Source organism: Drosophila melanogaster, chromosome 3R (assembly GCF_000001215.4).
Source record: "Drosophila melanogaster chromosome 3R".
In the NCBI taxonomy this organism is placed as follows: Eukaryota; Metazoa; Arthropoda; class Insecta; order Diptera; family Drosophilidae; genus Drosophila; species Drosophila melanogaster.
The window spans coordinates 14178642-14192600 of NT_033777.3; the positions used below are offsets into that span (position 1 = coordinate 14178642).

The 13959-nt window shown below is 43.5% G+C and overlaps 1 protein-coding gene across 5 annotated transcripts in view, besides 1 other annotated feature; it reads right to left on the reverse strand.

Annotated features, from left to right (window-relative positions):
• Dop1R1 (Dopamine 1-like receptor 1) overlaps positions 1-13959 on the reverse strand; it is a 49432-nt gene that overhangs the window by 13263 nt on the left and 22210 nt on the right. For all 5 annotated transcript variants that reach the window (NM_001260163.1, NM_001170136.2, NM_057659.4 and 2 more), the window contains exons 4-5: positions 13098-13227; positions 1566-1811 (exon numbers count right to left, since the gene is read on the reverse strand). In NM_001260163.1, coding sequence (NP_001247092.1) covers positions 1566-1811; positions 13098-13227 — 376 coding nt within the window. The remainder of the gene's footprint in view (positions 1-1565; positions 1812-13097; positions 13228-13959) is intronic.
• Positions 2226-6915: a mobile genetic element.

Here is a 13959-nt window from a genome sequence, read left to right on the forward strand (position 1 = left end):
GTAATGACAGCATAACATTACACTTTAATGTTTATTGATGTTTCTTGCGAAAGCATGATATCAAATTTTTATCACCTAATGAATGACTCGGCTGTTGCCTCGACACGAATTCTGCTTATTTTGCCACTGGTTACGGACTATGTAGTTACTGGTTACTGCTGGTAATTGATATGATAATTATTCACTTGGGCCGCTTGGCATGTCAATTAAATGGATGCCGACAACAATGGCTCTGTCCACATCAATAACCAAAGGAAACACATTGCGTATACGCAATGTCTGACTATCATATCCAATCTTCCACTTGAGTCGCTCTCTAAGCTGTTTCGCGCCCACTCCACTTTCTCCTCATATGCCGCATACACAAATAAACAAGCATATGTGCCTGTTCCTATGAGTGTTTACTCGTTGGTCGCATAAAAAGGATAACAGGACAAGAGCAGGCCATGTCAGGCACAAATTATGACGATAAAAGTATATTTATTCTGCAATTTAACCGAAATTTGATAGAAAATTCCAATGCCAACCAACAGGGGATCCATTTGATGAGCGTATACAGGGATTTGGGATGCGGGTGACAAGGTCCTGGCCAATGGCTGCAAATCTCGTTAAGCTAAAATGGCAACGTGCCGCTGGCCGAAACGTTGATGAGCAGCTATCGCTATACCGTTGATGTGGTGTGAGTGTGTCCTTGCTTAGTCCTTTCGCACACGCCCCAGTCTTTTGCCAGCTCCTGGGGATTACTTAGACGGACACTAATGCGTGCGCTTATTTGTTCAACCCAAAACCCCTTGCCCACAATCAGTTTCCGCCTCCCCAGTTCTTTCTCGTGCCTGGAGGCCATCAGGGGCGCAGGTCCTTGCGGCATTTTTCTGATATATTCAGCAGTGCGATAGCAGCAAACTTCGTCAGTTTTTACAACATTTTATTATTTACTTTTTACTACTTCTGCCACGACTTCCTTTTTGCTTTGCTAGCCGTTTTTATTTGCCCTCGCAGAGGGTATTCAACGTAATATCAGGTTCTAAAACAAATAGTCGTCTACGTTTATATAAGAATTGTACTACCAAAATAATAATAATATTCACTAATATTATTTTTAGACCTTAACGAAATGGTCTCAGAAATCTAAGAGCTAACCAGTAGTTATTCGTTTTTGATTCTGAAGTTGTTTATAGAAATTGTTCATGCTTACAAAATGTGTAGAAAAGGATGTTGTATTTTCATGTGTCCTTTGAAAAGAGTATATAAACTTGGTTTGGAATAAGAAGGCATGCATTCATGCCCCAAACTTTTTTTTTTTGAGCTCATAAAAATATTTGAGTTCTCGCTTTGTTTTCATTTGGAGAGAGATTTTGGCAAAACTTTTGTTTGCCTGCGGAAGTTTCTGTGTTGTTCTGCGACAGCCCTGGGCTATTTGTATCTACATAATTGCAGCTGAAGGCGTCTGGAAATATCTTACTTTATGTATTTCATGTTTTATGCACGCGAAACGGACAACTTTTGCCGCAATCTGGCCAGCGGAATCGGCCATTTCAGGGGGTTATTGTGCCTTTTTGACTTACCGACAGTAGATGCCAATCATGACCACGCAGGGGAAGTAGAAACTGATACAGCTGGACACGACGGCGTAGGTGGGCGTGAGGTCCAGAGCGCATGTTGGATACTTTTTGCCATTGTCCTCGAAAATCAGCGGCTGGTCGGGCCGATGGATGCCCAACGAGATGGGCACAAAGGAGACGAACGCGGCCAGCAGCCAAATGGCGGCGATGGTGATGACAGCCACGCGTCGTGTCACCCAACGGCCGTATCTGCAAGAGAGGAGTAAAGGGTTGCATCAATTTGCGGCAAAGGAAGCGGAAATACACGCGCCATGCCTGCTGTTCCTCCGCCTCTTCCAGCCTTATTCCCATCCCAACTTCCTGCTCGCTGATATGTTCCCAAACTGCTCCTGGCGTATCCCTTTTTGTCCTTTTGCCCTTGCGGTAACAGCGGCAAAGGGTAAACATACACCGCCACCAGACACACTCGGGAAAAGTTTTACTTAAAGTTCGACCATTTAAAGCTCGTGCTTAATTAATCGAAAAGTTTCCCTACTAATCCCCATTTCAAAAAATACTGTTTGCAAATTGATAGCCGCTGCGTAAAAGTAACTCTATTTCGGAGTAAATGTTTGTCTAACAAAACCGCTGTTATGCAAATTTAAAAAAATGGATTAAAAGATAATCGCCGACGTGTGAAGACGTTTTTATCGTGCTCCGCACAAAATCGGTTGTTTTGAGTGAAGTGAACGCCAAATAAAATAAACTAAATAAAAAATCTGAAAGCGAAAGAGACGCTCTATGCGATGCAAGATCGCTTAAATACATAGTGAATTGTTATCTTAAATAATAAAACTATGAGTCAGAATGACACTCGCGCCCAGCGTCAGCGCGAGCATGACGAACGCCGACTCTCAATTCAGCGCAACAACGCGTACTTCTCCTACGTCTCACCGACAATCCCAAACGCAGACATCGAGCGGTCAATAACCCATAGCCCAGGAAACCTTCTTCTACCAACAAATCAAGAAAGAGCGCGCTCCTGCTCTCCCGCTCTATTGGCTCCGACAGAAGCCCCGCTACCTCCAACAACAACAGCTGGAGAGGGACCGGCAGCCCGCTCTGCCTCGTCATCGGCTGCACCCGCTCACGGTCTGACTAAGTCAGCGAAAGCAAAACCGCTAGCAATAAACGGTACTGCTGCACTGCCAGCAAAACAAAACGAAAACGTAAACAAAAAAGCTGGGTCGACCTGGCAGACTGGAATGGACCGCTACATTACAATAAAGCGAAAGCTCAGCCCGGAAAATTCAGATTTGGGAAACAAGCCGAAAAATACACGCGATAACTCTACCTTGATCAAAAATGTAGCCCCTGCAAATACCAACAGATTTGCCTTGCTGGTAGATACCGCTGAGGACGTGCCGCTGGGATCCGTTGATATCGAACCGAAGAAAACAAAGCCTCCGCCAATATACATCCGCGAGAAGAGCACAAGCCGTCTTGTAAATACTTTGATTGGCCTTATTGGGAAAGATAGCTTTCATATAACTCCCCTCGTAAGAGGTACTATCAACGAAATCAAACTTCAGACGAAAACGGAGGACGACTACAGAAAAGTCACAAACTATTTTACCGCACAAAAAATAGGCTTCTACACCTACCAGCTTAAAAGCAGCAAGGGCCTGCAAGTAGTCCTGAAGGGCATTGAGTCTGATGTTACGCCCGAAGAGATAACTGAGGCGCTAAAGGAAAAGGGATTTTACGCCAAAAACGTGTTCAATATCAAAAACAGAAACAGGCAGCCCCAACCACTCTTCAAGATTGAGCTTGAACCAGAAAACAAGCCTCCTAGAAAAAACGAGGTTCACCCAATTTACAAACTCCAGCTCCTTTTGCACCGTAGGATCACGGTAGAAGAGCCGCACAAACGCAACGCTCCTGTACAATGTACAAACTGCCAAGAGTATGGCCACACGAGGTCATATTGTACACTTCGCCCGGTGTGCGTAGTCTGTGGAGATCTCCACGACTCCAAACAGTGTCAAATTAACAAAGAAAATGCATGCGAGAAAAAATGTAATAACTGCGGGGGCAATCACACAGCAAACTACAGAGGCTGTCCAATCTACAAAGAGCTGAAAATCCGTCTTCACAAAAGAATGAACACGGCGCGGGCACACCAAGGATCAGCTACCCTGATACCATCAGAGACAAATCCTGAAGTAATTTTCTCGAAAGCAGCTAGTTTCGCTCCCTGGCCTACATTCAACACTAACAAGACAACATTTGCTAACGTTTTAAAATCAGGTATGACGCCTCCAACCCAAAACTCCCGAACTCCACATGAAGTGCACACAAAATTAGACACACAACAAAACTATCACCCAGCTGCGCAGCAGGAAACAAAAACTGAAGCTATGATGCAAGCCTTACAACAGAGCATGATGGAATTTATGACATTTATGAAGACCACCATTCAAGACATGATGCGTAATCAAAACCTTTTGATACAAATGCTTGTAGCCCAACAATCAAATAAATAATGGCTACCTTACGCATAGCTACGTGGAACGCCAATGGCGTCTCACAGCGCAAACTTGAGCTAGCTCAATTCCTACATGAGAAGCATATCGACGTAATGCTTCTTTCGGAAACTCATCTCACAAGCAAATACAATTTTCAAATAAGAGACTACCATTTCTACGGTACAAATCATCCCGACGGAAAAGCACACGGTGGCACCGCCATACTCATAAGGAACCGTATGAAGCACCACTTTTACAAAGAATTTGCGGAAAATCATCTTCAGGCCACATCTATCAACATTCAGCTGGATGACAACACTCTCCTTACACTAGCGGCCGTATACTGCCCCCCCCGTTTCACAGTATTAGAAGCTCAATTCCTGGATTTCTTCCAAGCACTAGGGCCACACTTCATTGCAGCAGGCGACTACAACGCTAAACATACTCACTGGGGATCGCGACTTGTGAACCCAAAAGGAAAACAGCTTTATAAGACGATAATAAAAGCCACTAATAAACTTGACCATGTTTCCCCCGGGAGTCCTACATACTGGCCATCAGACCTCAATAAGCTGCCAGACCTGATCGACTTCGCAGTTACGAAAAATATTTCCCGCAGTTTGGTTAAAGCTGAATGTCTGCCGGATCTCTCATCTGATCACTCGCCTGTACTAATTCACCTCCGCCGATACGCAGAAAACGTGAAACCACCAACCAGATTGACCTCTAGCAAAACAAACTGGCTCAGGTATAAAAAATATATAAGTTCACATATTGAGCTAAGCCCAAAACTCAATACTGAATCTGATATAGAGAGCTGCACGTGTGCATTGCAATCCATCCTTACTGCAGCAGCTCTTACTGCAACACCCAAAATAACAAATAATACAATTAATTCAAAAAAGACCAACGTACAAATCGAGCAACTCGTCCACGTAAAACGTCGCTTACGCAGAGAATGGCAATCTTCCAGATCCCCAACTGCAAAACAAAAGCTAAAAGTAGCCACACGGAAACTGGCCAACGCTCTGAAACAAGAAGAGGACGACGATCAGCGCCGATACATAGAGCAACTCACACCAACAGGCACAAAACAAAAGTCACTGTGGCGAGCCCACTCAACTCTTCGCCCACCGACTGAAACCGTTTTGCCGATAAGGAATTCATCAGGTGGCTGGGCCCGTAGTGATGAAGACAGAGCCAACACATTTGCCGCTCACCTACAAAATGTGTTCACGCCAAACCAGGCTACTAGCACATTCGCGCTACCGTCCTATCCCGTAAACCGCCATCAGCAACACACCCCAATTGTGTTTCGTCCTAAAGAAATAACTAAAATAATCAAAGACAATCTCAGCCCGAAAAAATCCCCCGGCTACGACCTTATAACACCGGAAATGATCATCCAGCTGCCACATTCTGCAGTTCGCTACATAACCAAGCTCTTTAATGCCATCACCAAACTTGGTTACTTTCCACAACGATGGAAGATGATGAAGATCATAATGATTCCAAAGCCTGGTAAGAACCACACAGTCGCTTCATCTTACAGACCAATAAGTCTACTCTCATGCATTTCGAAACTATTCGAAAAATGCCTGCTGATCCGACTTAATCAACATCTGATATACCACAATATAATCCCAGCCCACCAATTTGGATTTCGCGAAAGCCACGGAACCATTGAACAGGTGAATCGTATTACAACGGAAATAAGAACTGCATTTGAATATCGCGAATACTGTACAGCAGTATTTTTAGACGTATCCCAAGCATTCGACAAAGTCTGGCTCGACGGCCTAATGTTTAAAATTAAAACATCCCTACCCGAAAGCACACACAAACTTCTAAAGTCTTACCTCTATGACAGAAAGTTTGCAGTGCGGTGCAACACTGCCACTTCCACTGTTCATACAATTGAGGCTGGAGTCCCCCAAGGCAGCGTTCTTGGGCCAACCTTATACCTCATCTATACAGCCGACATCCCTACAAATAGTCGCTTAACGGTATCCACATTTGCCGACGATACAGCTATCCTTAGCCGTTCAAGGTCCCCTATCCAAGCTACAGCACAGTTGGCACTGTACCTCATCGACATTGAGAAGTGGCTCTCTGACTGGCGAATAAAAGTAAACGAGCAAAAATGCAAGCACGTGACGTTTACGCTAAACAGACAAGACTGTCCTCCGCTCTTGTTGAACAGCATACCACTCCCGAAAGCAGACGAGGTAACGTACCTAGGAGTACACCTAGACAGAAGACTCACATGGCGCAGGCACATTGAAGCCAAAAAAACCCAACTTAAACTCAAAGCCAACAACTTACACTGGCTCATCAACTCTGGTTCTCCGCTCAGCCTAGATCACAAGGTCTTGCTCTACAATTCTATATTGAAACCAATCTGGACCTATGGCTCACAGTTATGGGGCAATGCCAGCAACAGCAATATTGACATCATTCAGCGAGCACAATCAAAGATTCTGAGAACCATCACTGGGGCACCGTGGTACGTTCGGAGTGAAAACATCCAAAGAGACTTAAATATCCCATCAGTTACCAACGCAATCACGGAACTTAAGGAAAAATACCATAGCAAGCTTCACACGCACCCCAACCACCTAGCGCGAGGTCTAATCCAGCTCAGCAGCCGTTCCCGTCTCCGGCGAAAGGACCTACCAACCCAGCGAATAAATTATTAGGGCCGTTTAAACATAGAACAGTTGGAAAAATAATACAACTGTTCAAAAAATACTTGTTATAGTTAAGATTTTTAAACTTATTGTTAGTTCTTATACAAGAAGATTCAATAAATAAAAGCAAAGTAAAATAAAAAAAAAAAAAAAAAAAAAAAAAAAAAAAAAAAAGATAAGAGTTGGTAAAAACATTACCTAAAAAGGTTTTATTTAGTGCTAGAATTTTACTTCAAAAAGTTGTTTAAACCTTTTTTATAGATTTTTGAAATGGTTAATTACCATATAATTTTATAGCAAGGAACTCTAATGGCTTTATAGTTAACATCTAAACGCATTTAATGTTTTCATATTTCAGCTCTACACCTTCTCTAAAATTGGTTAAGTGTACGTAAGCTGGAGCAACACGTTGGATATGCGGAATTAGGGGCGCGGACAACAAGAGCATGGACCACGTAGCGATGTCCTGATTGTGGCTTTGCATGTCCCTGGCAATCCCTCAGTGCCCAGCAGCCATTAGGCACATCATTTTCGGGTGTGCGCGACAAGTGTTGGTCCGGCCCACTAGAAAGTGGGATTCCCAGGCTTGAACTGGGATTCAGGGATCAAGGATACCGGATCAGGTGCTCAGGGTCAGTCCGCATGTCATTAATTACTCGACTTGGTCGGGGGCGACAAATCGGCCGAAAACCCAAAGACAAGCCGCACACGCATTGCGGCGAGTGGCATATGCAAATCATCCTCGATGCCTGACTGTTTCAAGCACTTTGATTTTGCTTCTACTGCAGGAAATGAGCAGTCTGCAGTGAACACAAAAACCAAAACCCGAAAACCCAATCCCCCAGCCAAAAATTCACAAGGCAAAGGAGTGGTGTGGGTATCGGATCCCCGCTTCTGTTGCCATATGCCGCATCGTTTTGGCTTGTGCAGGAAATCAAACAGAATAATTCGATTTCAATACAAGGACGCACTTACACACACACACACACACACACACTCATGCTCAAGGATGATGACGGAGCGGAAACGGAAGTTTATGTAATTGTATTCACATACAAATTCAATTTCGTTTTCGGCACGAAAATTGATTTCCATGTGACGAAAGCCCGCAGCTTGAGTTCCCGCACCGCAGATCCACTCACCTGTGAACAGTGGTGGTGGAAATAATAGGAACATCTATTATTTACTCAAAAAAGGTAAATTATAAATATAAAGAATGAACCTGCTGAATGATTTTACTACTTATACCTACCCAAAAAAAAGTTAAATTTTGGTTAAATATCATTTAAAAACCTCCCTACATATAATATAATTTTAAACACTACATAAATATTTCTCAAGTGGACTTTATCTTAGGATATATTTATAGATTCGTGGATTTATGTCACCTGAGCAGCGTAGCTGCCCAGCTTACCCTCTTTTCCCCAGTCCTGCGTTCGCCCTTTTACGTGCACTAATTCAGTGTCTTTGAGTGGCTGAGGTATACGCTTTGATATATGCACATAAACCTGCAGCCATTAGGTGACACACGATTTGCTCTGGCCTTGTGTTGGTAAGTGGAGGAGCCAATCAGCCATCGATGGGCCAGGCTAATTGAAATCGTGTGTGAGAGTGTTCCAGGCTGAATATTTGTATGTGTGGGTATGACAGTGGGTATGGATGAGGATGAGGATGTTGTGGTGGTTGCCAGGAGCAGGCCGCTCCAGCCGAAGGACATTTGCATTTAACGCTCGCATCGAAGCTGCCGGCTTGACTGCCTGCGTGGCATGCGGTGGCTTTTGTGTTTGTCCCACATGCACTCAAGAAATTACCGCAAGGCACGCACGACGATCCTTCCGCAAAGGATCCTCTCCACCCTCCGCTTTTTGTGCCGTCATTTGCATAGTTCGAGTCGCTCCCACTCTTCGGTTTTGACCTCCTGCCATGTCAGCTTGGCCGCTTTTGTTTTGGCATGGGAAATTTAATGGCTCTTTATGAGCGTTTTTGTAACTGTCATTGCTAGCACGTGCCCATCGCACTGTGGGTCGAAAGGTTGAGAAAGTGGCTAGATTTCTTGTAACTTCGGGTTTAAACAAGAAATATACTTAATGTAAGCGAAGAAATTTAAGTTACTATCTAAAATTAGAGTCAAATTGCCAACACTTTAACCACTTTGTATCATTTGTAAAGAAAAACTTGTAAACATCTTCTGAGTGAGTTTAAGGAAATTCGAAGGACTTCCCTTACAGAATAAAATGAACCTCTGCTTGTTGTACATCATTGATTTATCAACCCCCCCATCAATTTTCAATCTTTTACAATAAAAGCGCCCTAGGAGTCCCCAATGATTTCTCAATTTTTTTTTATGTTGGTTCCAACCCCATAGTTCGGTATTACATTTCCTCAACCACGACCAGGACAAGTGAAAAAATACAATTACAAAAAGTTCCCAGGTGCGTCATTGTTGCTGGAACAGGTTTTTCAGTGTGCGTTTAAGTGCTGTGCCTTCGGTTGTTGGGCAAAAAAAAAAAGAACCCTTATAGCATTCAAAACTCCTCCTACCAAACCGAAACCGCCCCCTTGAATCCTTGCCTGCGGCAAAGTTTCATTGTTCTTTCAGTTTTTATTGCAGTTTAAAATGAATTTCACATATGCGCCTGACAGTTACGATGATGACAGGCGCCAAAGTCAACGGCAGTGCCAACAAAAAAAAGCCGGCCAAAATACGAAAAGAGGCGAAACGGCAGAGGCATCAACTTGTCACATAAAATAAGAAAATTTCTCATTTACGTTATATTTGGTTTGCCCCTTCATCTTCACTTTGTCTGTTCTCTACTAATTAAATTTGCACGCGCTTTTTATCCAAATTGTTTTTGCCAATTTCCCGGCTCGGAAAATCCAGTCGCGCGCAATTAAATTAAACGCCTGCAATTATTCTAAAACGCTAAGAAAACACGCTGAATCAGCGATTTCTTCTGTCTTCTTCCGTCGAGCGACAGGTCCTAGATGAATGGTCCTTTCTTGGGTGTTGGATGATGGAGCTGGTTGCTTGCCATGTTGGGTGGTGGCTCTCGTCGACTTCTAATGAGACGCCTACGCGTGAACTTTGCCCCTTGTCGAGCGGTGCAAAAAGAAATGCGCTGCTGCCTCTACTTTGACATGCAAATAAATCAGATTTACATAAAGAGGGAGATCTAGAGTTGGAGTTGGACCCGGCATAGCCATAGATATATATATAGGCTAGGCACAACCCAAGGAACTCAGTTACCATTTCTCACAAGACACAAAAGCTGGCAACTGTGCGCTGCGCTGAGTTTTCCGTGCAATTTTCCCTGCCCTCAGTTCAGCTCCTTGAGATTCAGATTCAGACTCAGGTTCACAAAGAGAGAGAAGAGGTGGGTATGAGCGACGTCTTGACATTTGAAGTGTAAAATGTCTCAGGCACCTGAATAGTCGAGGTGGCGGGGGAAACTGCTGATCCCGCCCATTTGCCTCAGGTGCGAATGGAAACGAGTTCAGGTGGCTAAACTCAATTTCCAGGCAATGGCCAGAGGGCACAAAGTCTGAGGGGCTATGCAAATGTCATTAACCCAAGGGCTTGAATTAATATCGGACAGCATTAGGCGGCGTAAGTCAGCGACTGAAGGACACCATTTAGATTGCAGAACACATTTATCAGTGAGTCTATGTATATGGTAATTGAATTTGATTTGACTTTGAAATATATCAGTGATTCATTTAAGTACTTGAGGAAAAAGGATGATGGGGAAAATTAGTTGAGAACTTTTTGATTTACAGATTAATATTCTGATTTTATTCAATAATTATTTGCATAAAATTGCGAGTGTTCGACTTTTAGCTTGATTATTATTTGCAGCTGCTTGATTTTGCAATGTCAGCAAATCCCAATACATCAAGATCAATCGAGCGTTCTGTGTTGTTCACTCTTCATCAACCATTCGATGTCGAGCATGAAGTTTTCTCCTCCTGTGAAAAATCTATCTGCTCGCCGTGCTTAATTTCACTTTCAATTCCTTCTATCTATCTGCATTTCCTTACCCGCTCCCCCAAAGGACAAACGGAATTCAGAATCAGGAAAAATATTCCATGAAAACTGTCATTTGCTAGACTAACCCCACCAAAATCCATTCCACTCGGCTCCCCCGTGCCGTGCTCATTTAAATCCTTTTGCCGTGCCATACAAAATTTGCAATCTGAATTTTCAGGTCGCCTCGACATCAACTTGCCACATCAATGAAGCGTTATATGCTCGCCAACTCGTTACGTGAACTCGGCTACACAAAAGATGCACAGATAGATGGGAAAGCTGGGTGGAAAATTCAGCAGGTGGAGCCAGCTGATGCCTCACACCCACCCACACAAATGTCGTGTCGTTTTCCATAAGCGAATAAGCTTACCCCAGGTGGCAAGCAGAACAGCAAAAGCAACAGCTAGAGGAAGCGCTACAGCCAACGGGGCGGTGTGGAAAAAATATTTTTCTACTTTTGGCTTTTGGCTGAAAATAGCATCAAAGGATTTATTATGGTTCTTTCATGACATGGTGCTATGGGTTAGGGCTGGCAACTGTCTCGATTTGCCATAGTTGCCCCCTGTTGTCCATTTTTCCCTGGCCAACAAAAGGGATCCAATAGGGATCCATTCTGAAATCATTTCGTCGGGACTCCAGCTCTAAGCCAACTCCCCGTTTTGCGACTGCCAGCGACTTGACCAACGTCATTTTTAACACAACTCCTATGCACTGACAAAAAAAATGGTATTTTAATCATAATATTTTGGTAGGATTGCTAGAATATACTATTATTTTTTATGGCTTCGAAATTGCGTTTGCAATATTCGCACTTCAATATTTCAAGGAAACCTAAACTCTAGTCATTTTCTCGCAGTGAACATGTGAAAAAATAAAATAGAATAATGTGCAGACAATCGTTTGCCCACTCAAAGAGCCAAATATGAAGGAATTCAGTTGTGGCTGCTGACACATAATAAATTTGTGCGTTTGTTCTTGGCCACAAATGTAATATTCGTATTCCAAAAAACATTTGTAGGATTGCACTTCTGGGAACCGAGGCATTGTTGAAAATTTAATTAACACACAATTGTTGTGGTCCAGCCGGAAAAAGGTGGGGGGAGTGGGTGTTGTTGGGTTGGGGAATGGCTTGATAAACTAGTTTCAAGTTTACCGAGCTGACTTTCGACTGACTGCTTTTGTGAGAATTGCTCGCCACTGGAAATCAATTTCAACTGCTGACTACAAAGCAGACTAACATGGCTGACTGGCAGCGTTTTAGGCCACGACGACAGCAGGACAAGCTCATTGTCATTGTCGCAGTCGAGGGAGCGTACAGATACCCACATCCATCCACCCACCACAGGACACCCAGTACACACACAGACACACATAGAGCGTACACAAGGACACACAGCACCTGAGGCAGCAGAATTTGATTGTCTCTGGAGCTTCCTGCCGGGATAGCGCAGCTGGAGCAACGTGCCGGATATACAAGGTAGATTGAACTGCGATAATGGAGCATTTGGACAGCCTTCGGCCCGCTGACAGATGATGTCATCTGCAGAGGGTGTGAAAAAGCTATATTTAAGACAGCTGGTCAAAGGTTAAAATACTTGTAAGTATGTTATCTTGAACTGTTAGCCAATTATTGATACATTCATATACAAAAATCAACATTGATTTTAAAAACTAAAAGCCCGCAACAATATATGAATCTATTAATTACACCATTTTAGTTTGGCTTCCTCCTAGAATTCATACTCCTTTTCATGCCAATCGTTCTTACTACTTTATATAACCACATTATTGGGGCGTAACCCCTACAATCTGCATAGAGCCACCCAAAATGCCACTTCACCACTTTCACCAGTTGGTAATGACACTTCCTTTGTTACTCTCCGTTGATTTGACCCAGAGACTCAATGAGCATGACTTGCCTGAACTTTGTTGGCTACCACAAAACCACAGCTGAAACGCTGATACAAAAGTGCTTAGCCAACAACTTGAAGATGAAGTCTTCGGAGAAGTGCAAAAACTCTCGTAATGCGCCATAAATCTGTTACTAATGAAACAATTATGAGCGTCGATTAATGAGCCCCTTTTGCCGTAAAGAACTCGAGTCCTCGCAGCAGTAGAGCAAAAACGTGACAGGCATGACAACGCGGCGTATGAGTAACGTGCATACAAAGCACCTGCAATGGCCTGACATTAATGAATCGATTCGAGGACGAAGCTCCGCAGTCACATCGTCGTCAAACTCCGACAGCCCGGACAATTAGTTATGGATTGGATATTTTATGTTTATGACACAATCCTGACAATCACTCACCTGAGCGGATCCTTGATGTGAATGTAGCGGTCCATCGAGATGGCGCACAGGTTCAGAATTGACGCCGTCGAGCACATGACATCAAAGGCCACCCAAGTATCACAAAATTGCGCTCCAAAGATCCAATATCCTGCAGGAAAAAAAAGTGGAGAAGCGTGTTGAACGAGTGTTTGATTGCTTGTTTAAAATGCTTAATAAGTACTTTCTGTCTGGACGTGGCGGAAATTGCCATGTTGCGGCCGGACGGGGACAAAAAAGTTGTTTCATTTGCACGGCGGTAGAAACAAATGCAGGCGGGAAAAGCGGAAAAGCAACAGAAAGTGCAAAGGCAACCAGTGTCGCCATGTTCTTGCTTTATTTATTCACGACGTAAATTGAGTTTAAATGATTTCATAAATTCATTTCCGTTTCCTGTGCTTCCCTTTTCCGTACACATACACATACACAAGCACTCACACACATGCACGAGGGTCTCCTTTTTGGGCCGTTCGCTATTTAAAATTCATTTCGCCCCGGCCAAAAGTGAAAACAAATAATTTATTTTTTCGGGCGCTTGCCAATTTCATAAGTGTGTTGCAATTACGTCCTACTCGATTGATGTTCCGTGCGTGACCAGAAGCGGATGTCCTTTGAATCCTGGGTAGGTAGTGAGTGGTATGGTGAAAAACATCACCGCTGTACACATAAATTCAATAAAAGATTTGCCGCATGAAAAGGGTATTTATTCGTGCTGTGGCATTCAACTCATGATTTGGGTCGATAAGAATATGCATATCATGCTCGTTACAGCTTTCATGCCAGTTAATCAACCGTGCGGCAGGATATGGCTCTTAAATGCCACAGGAAATGCCGACGCAACTGG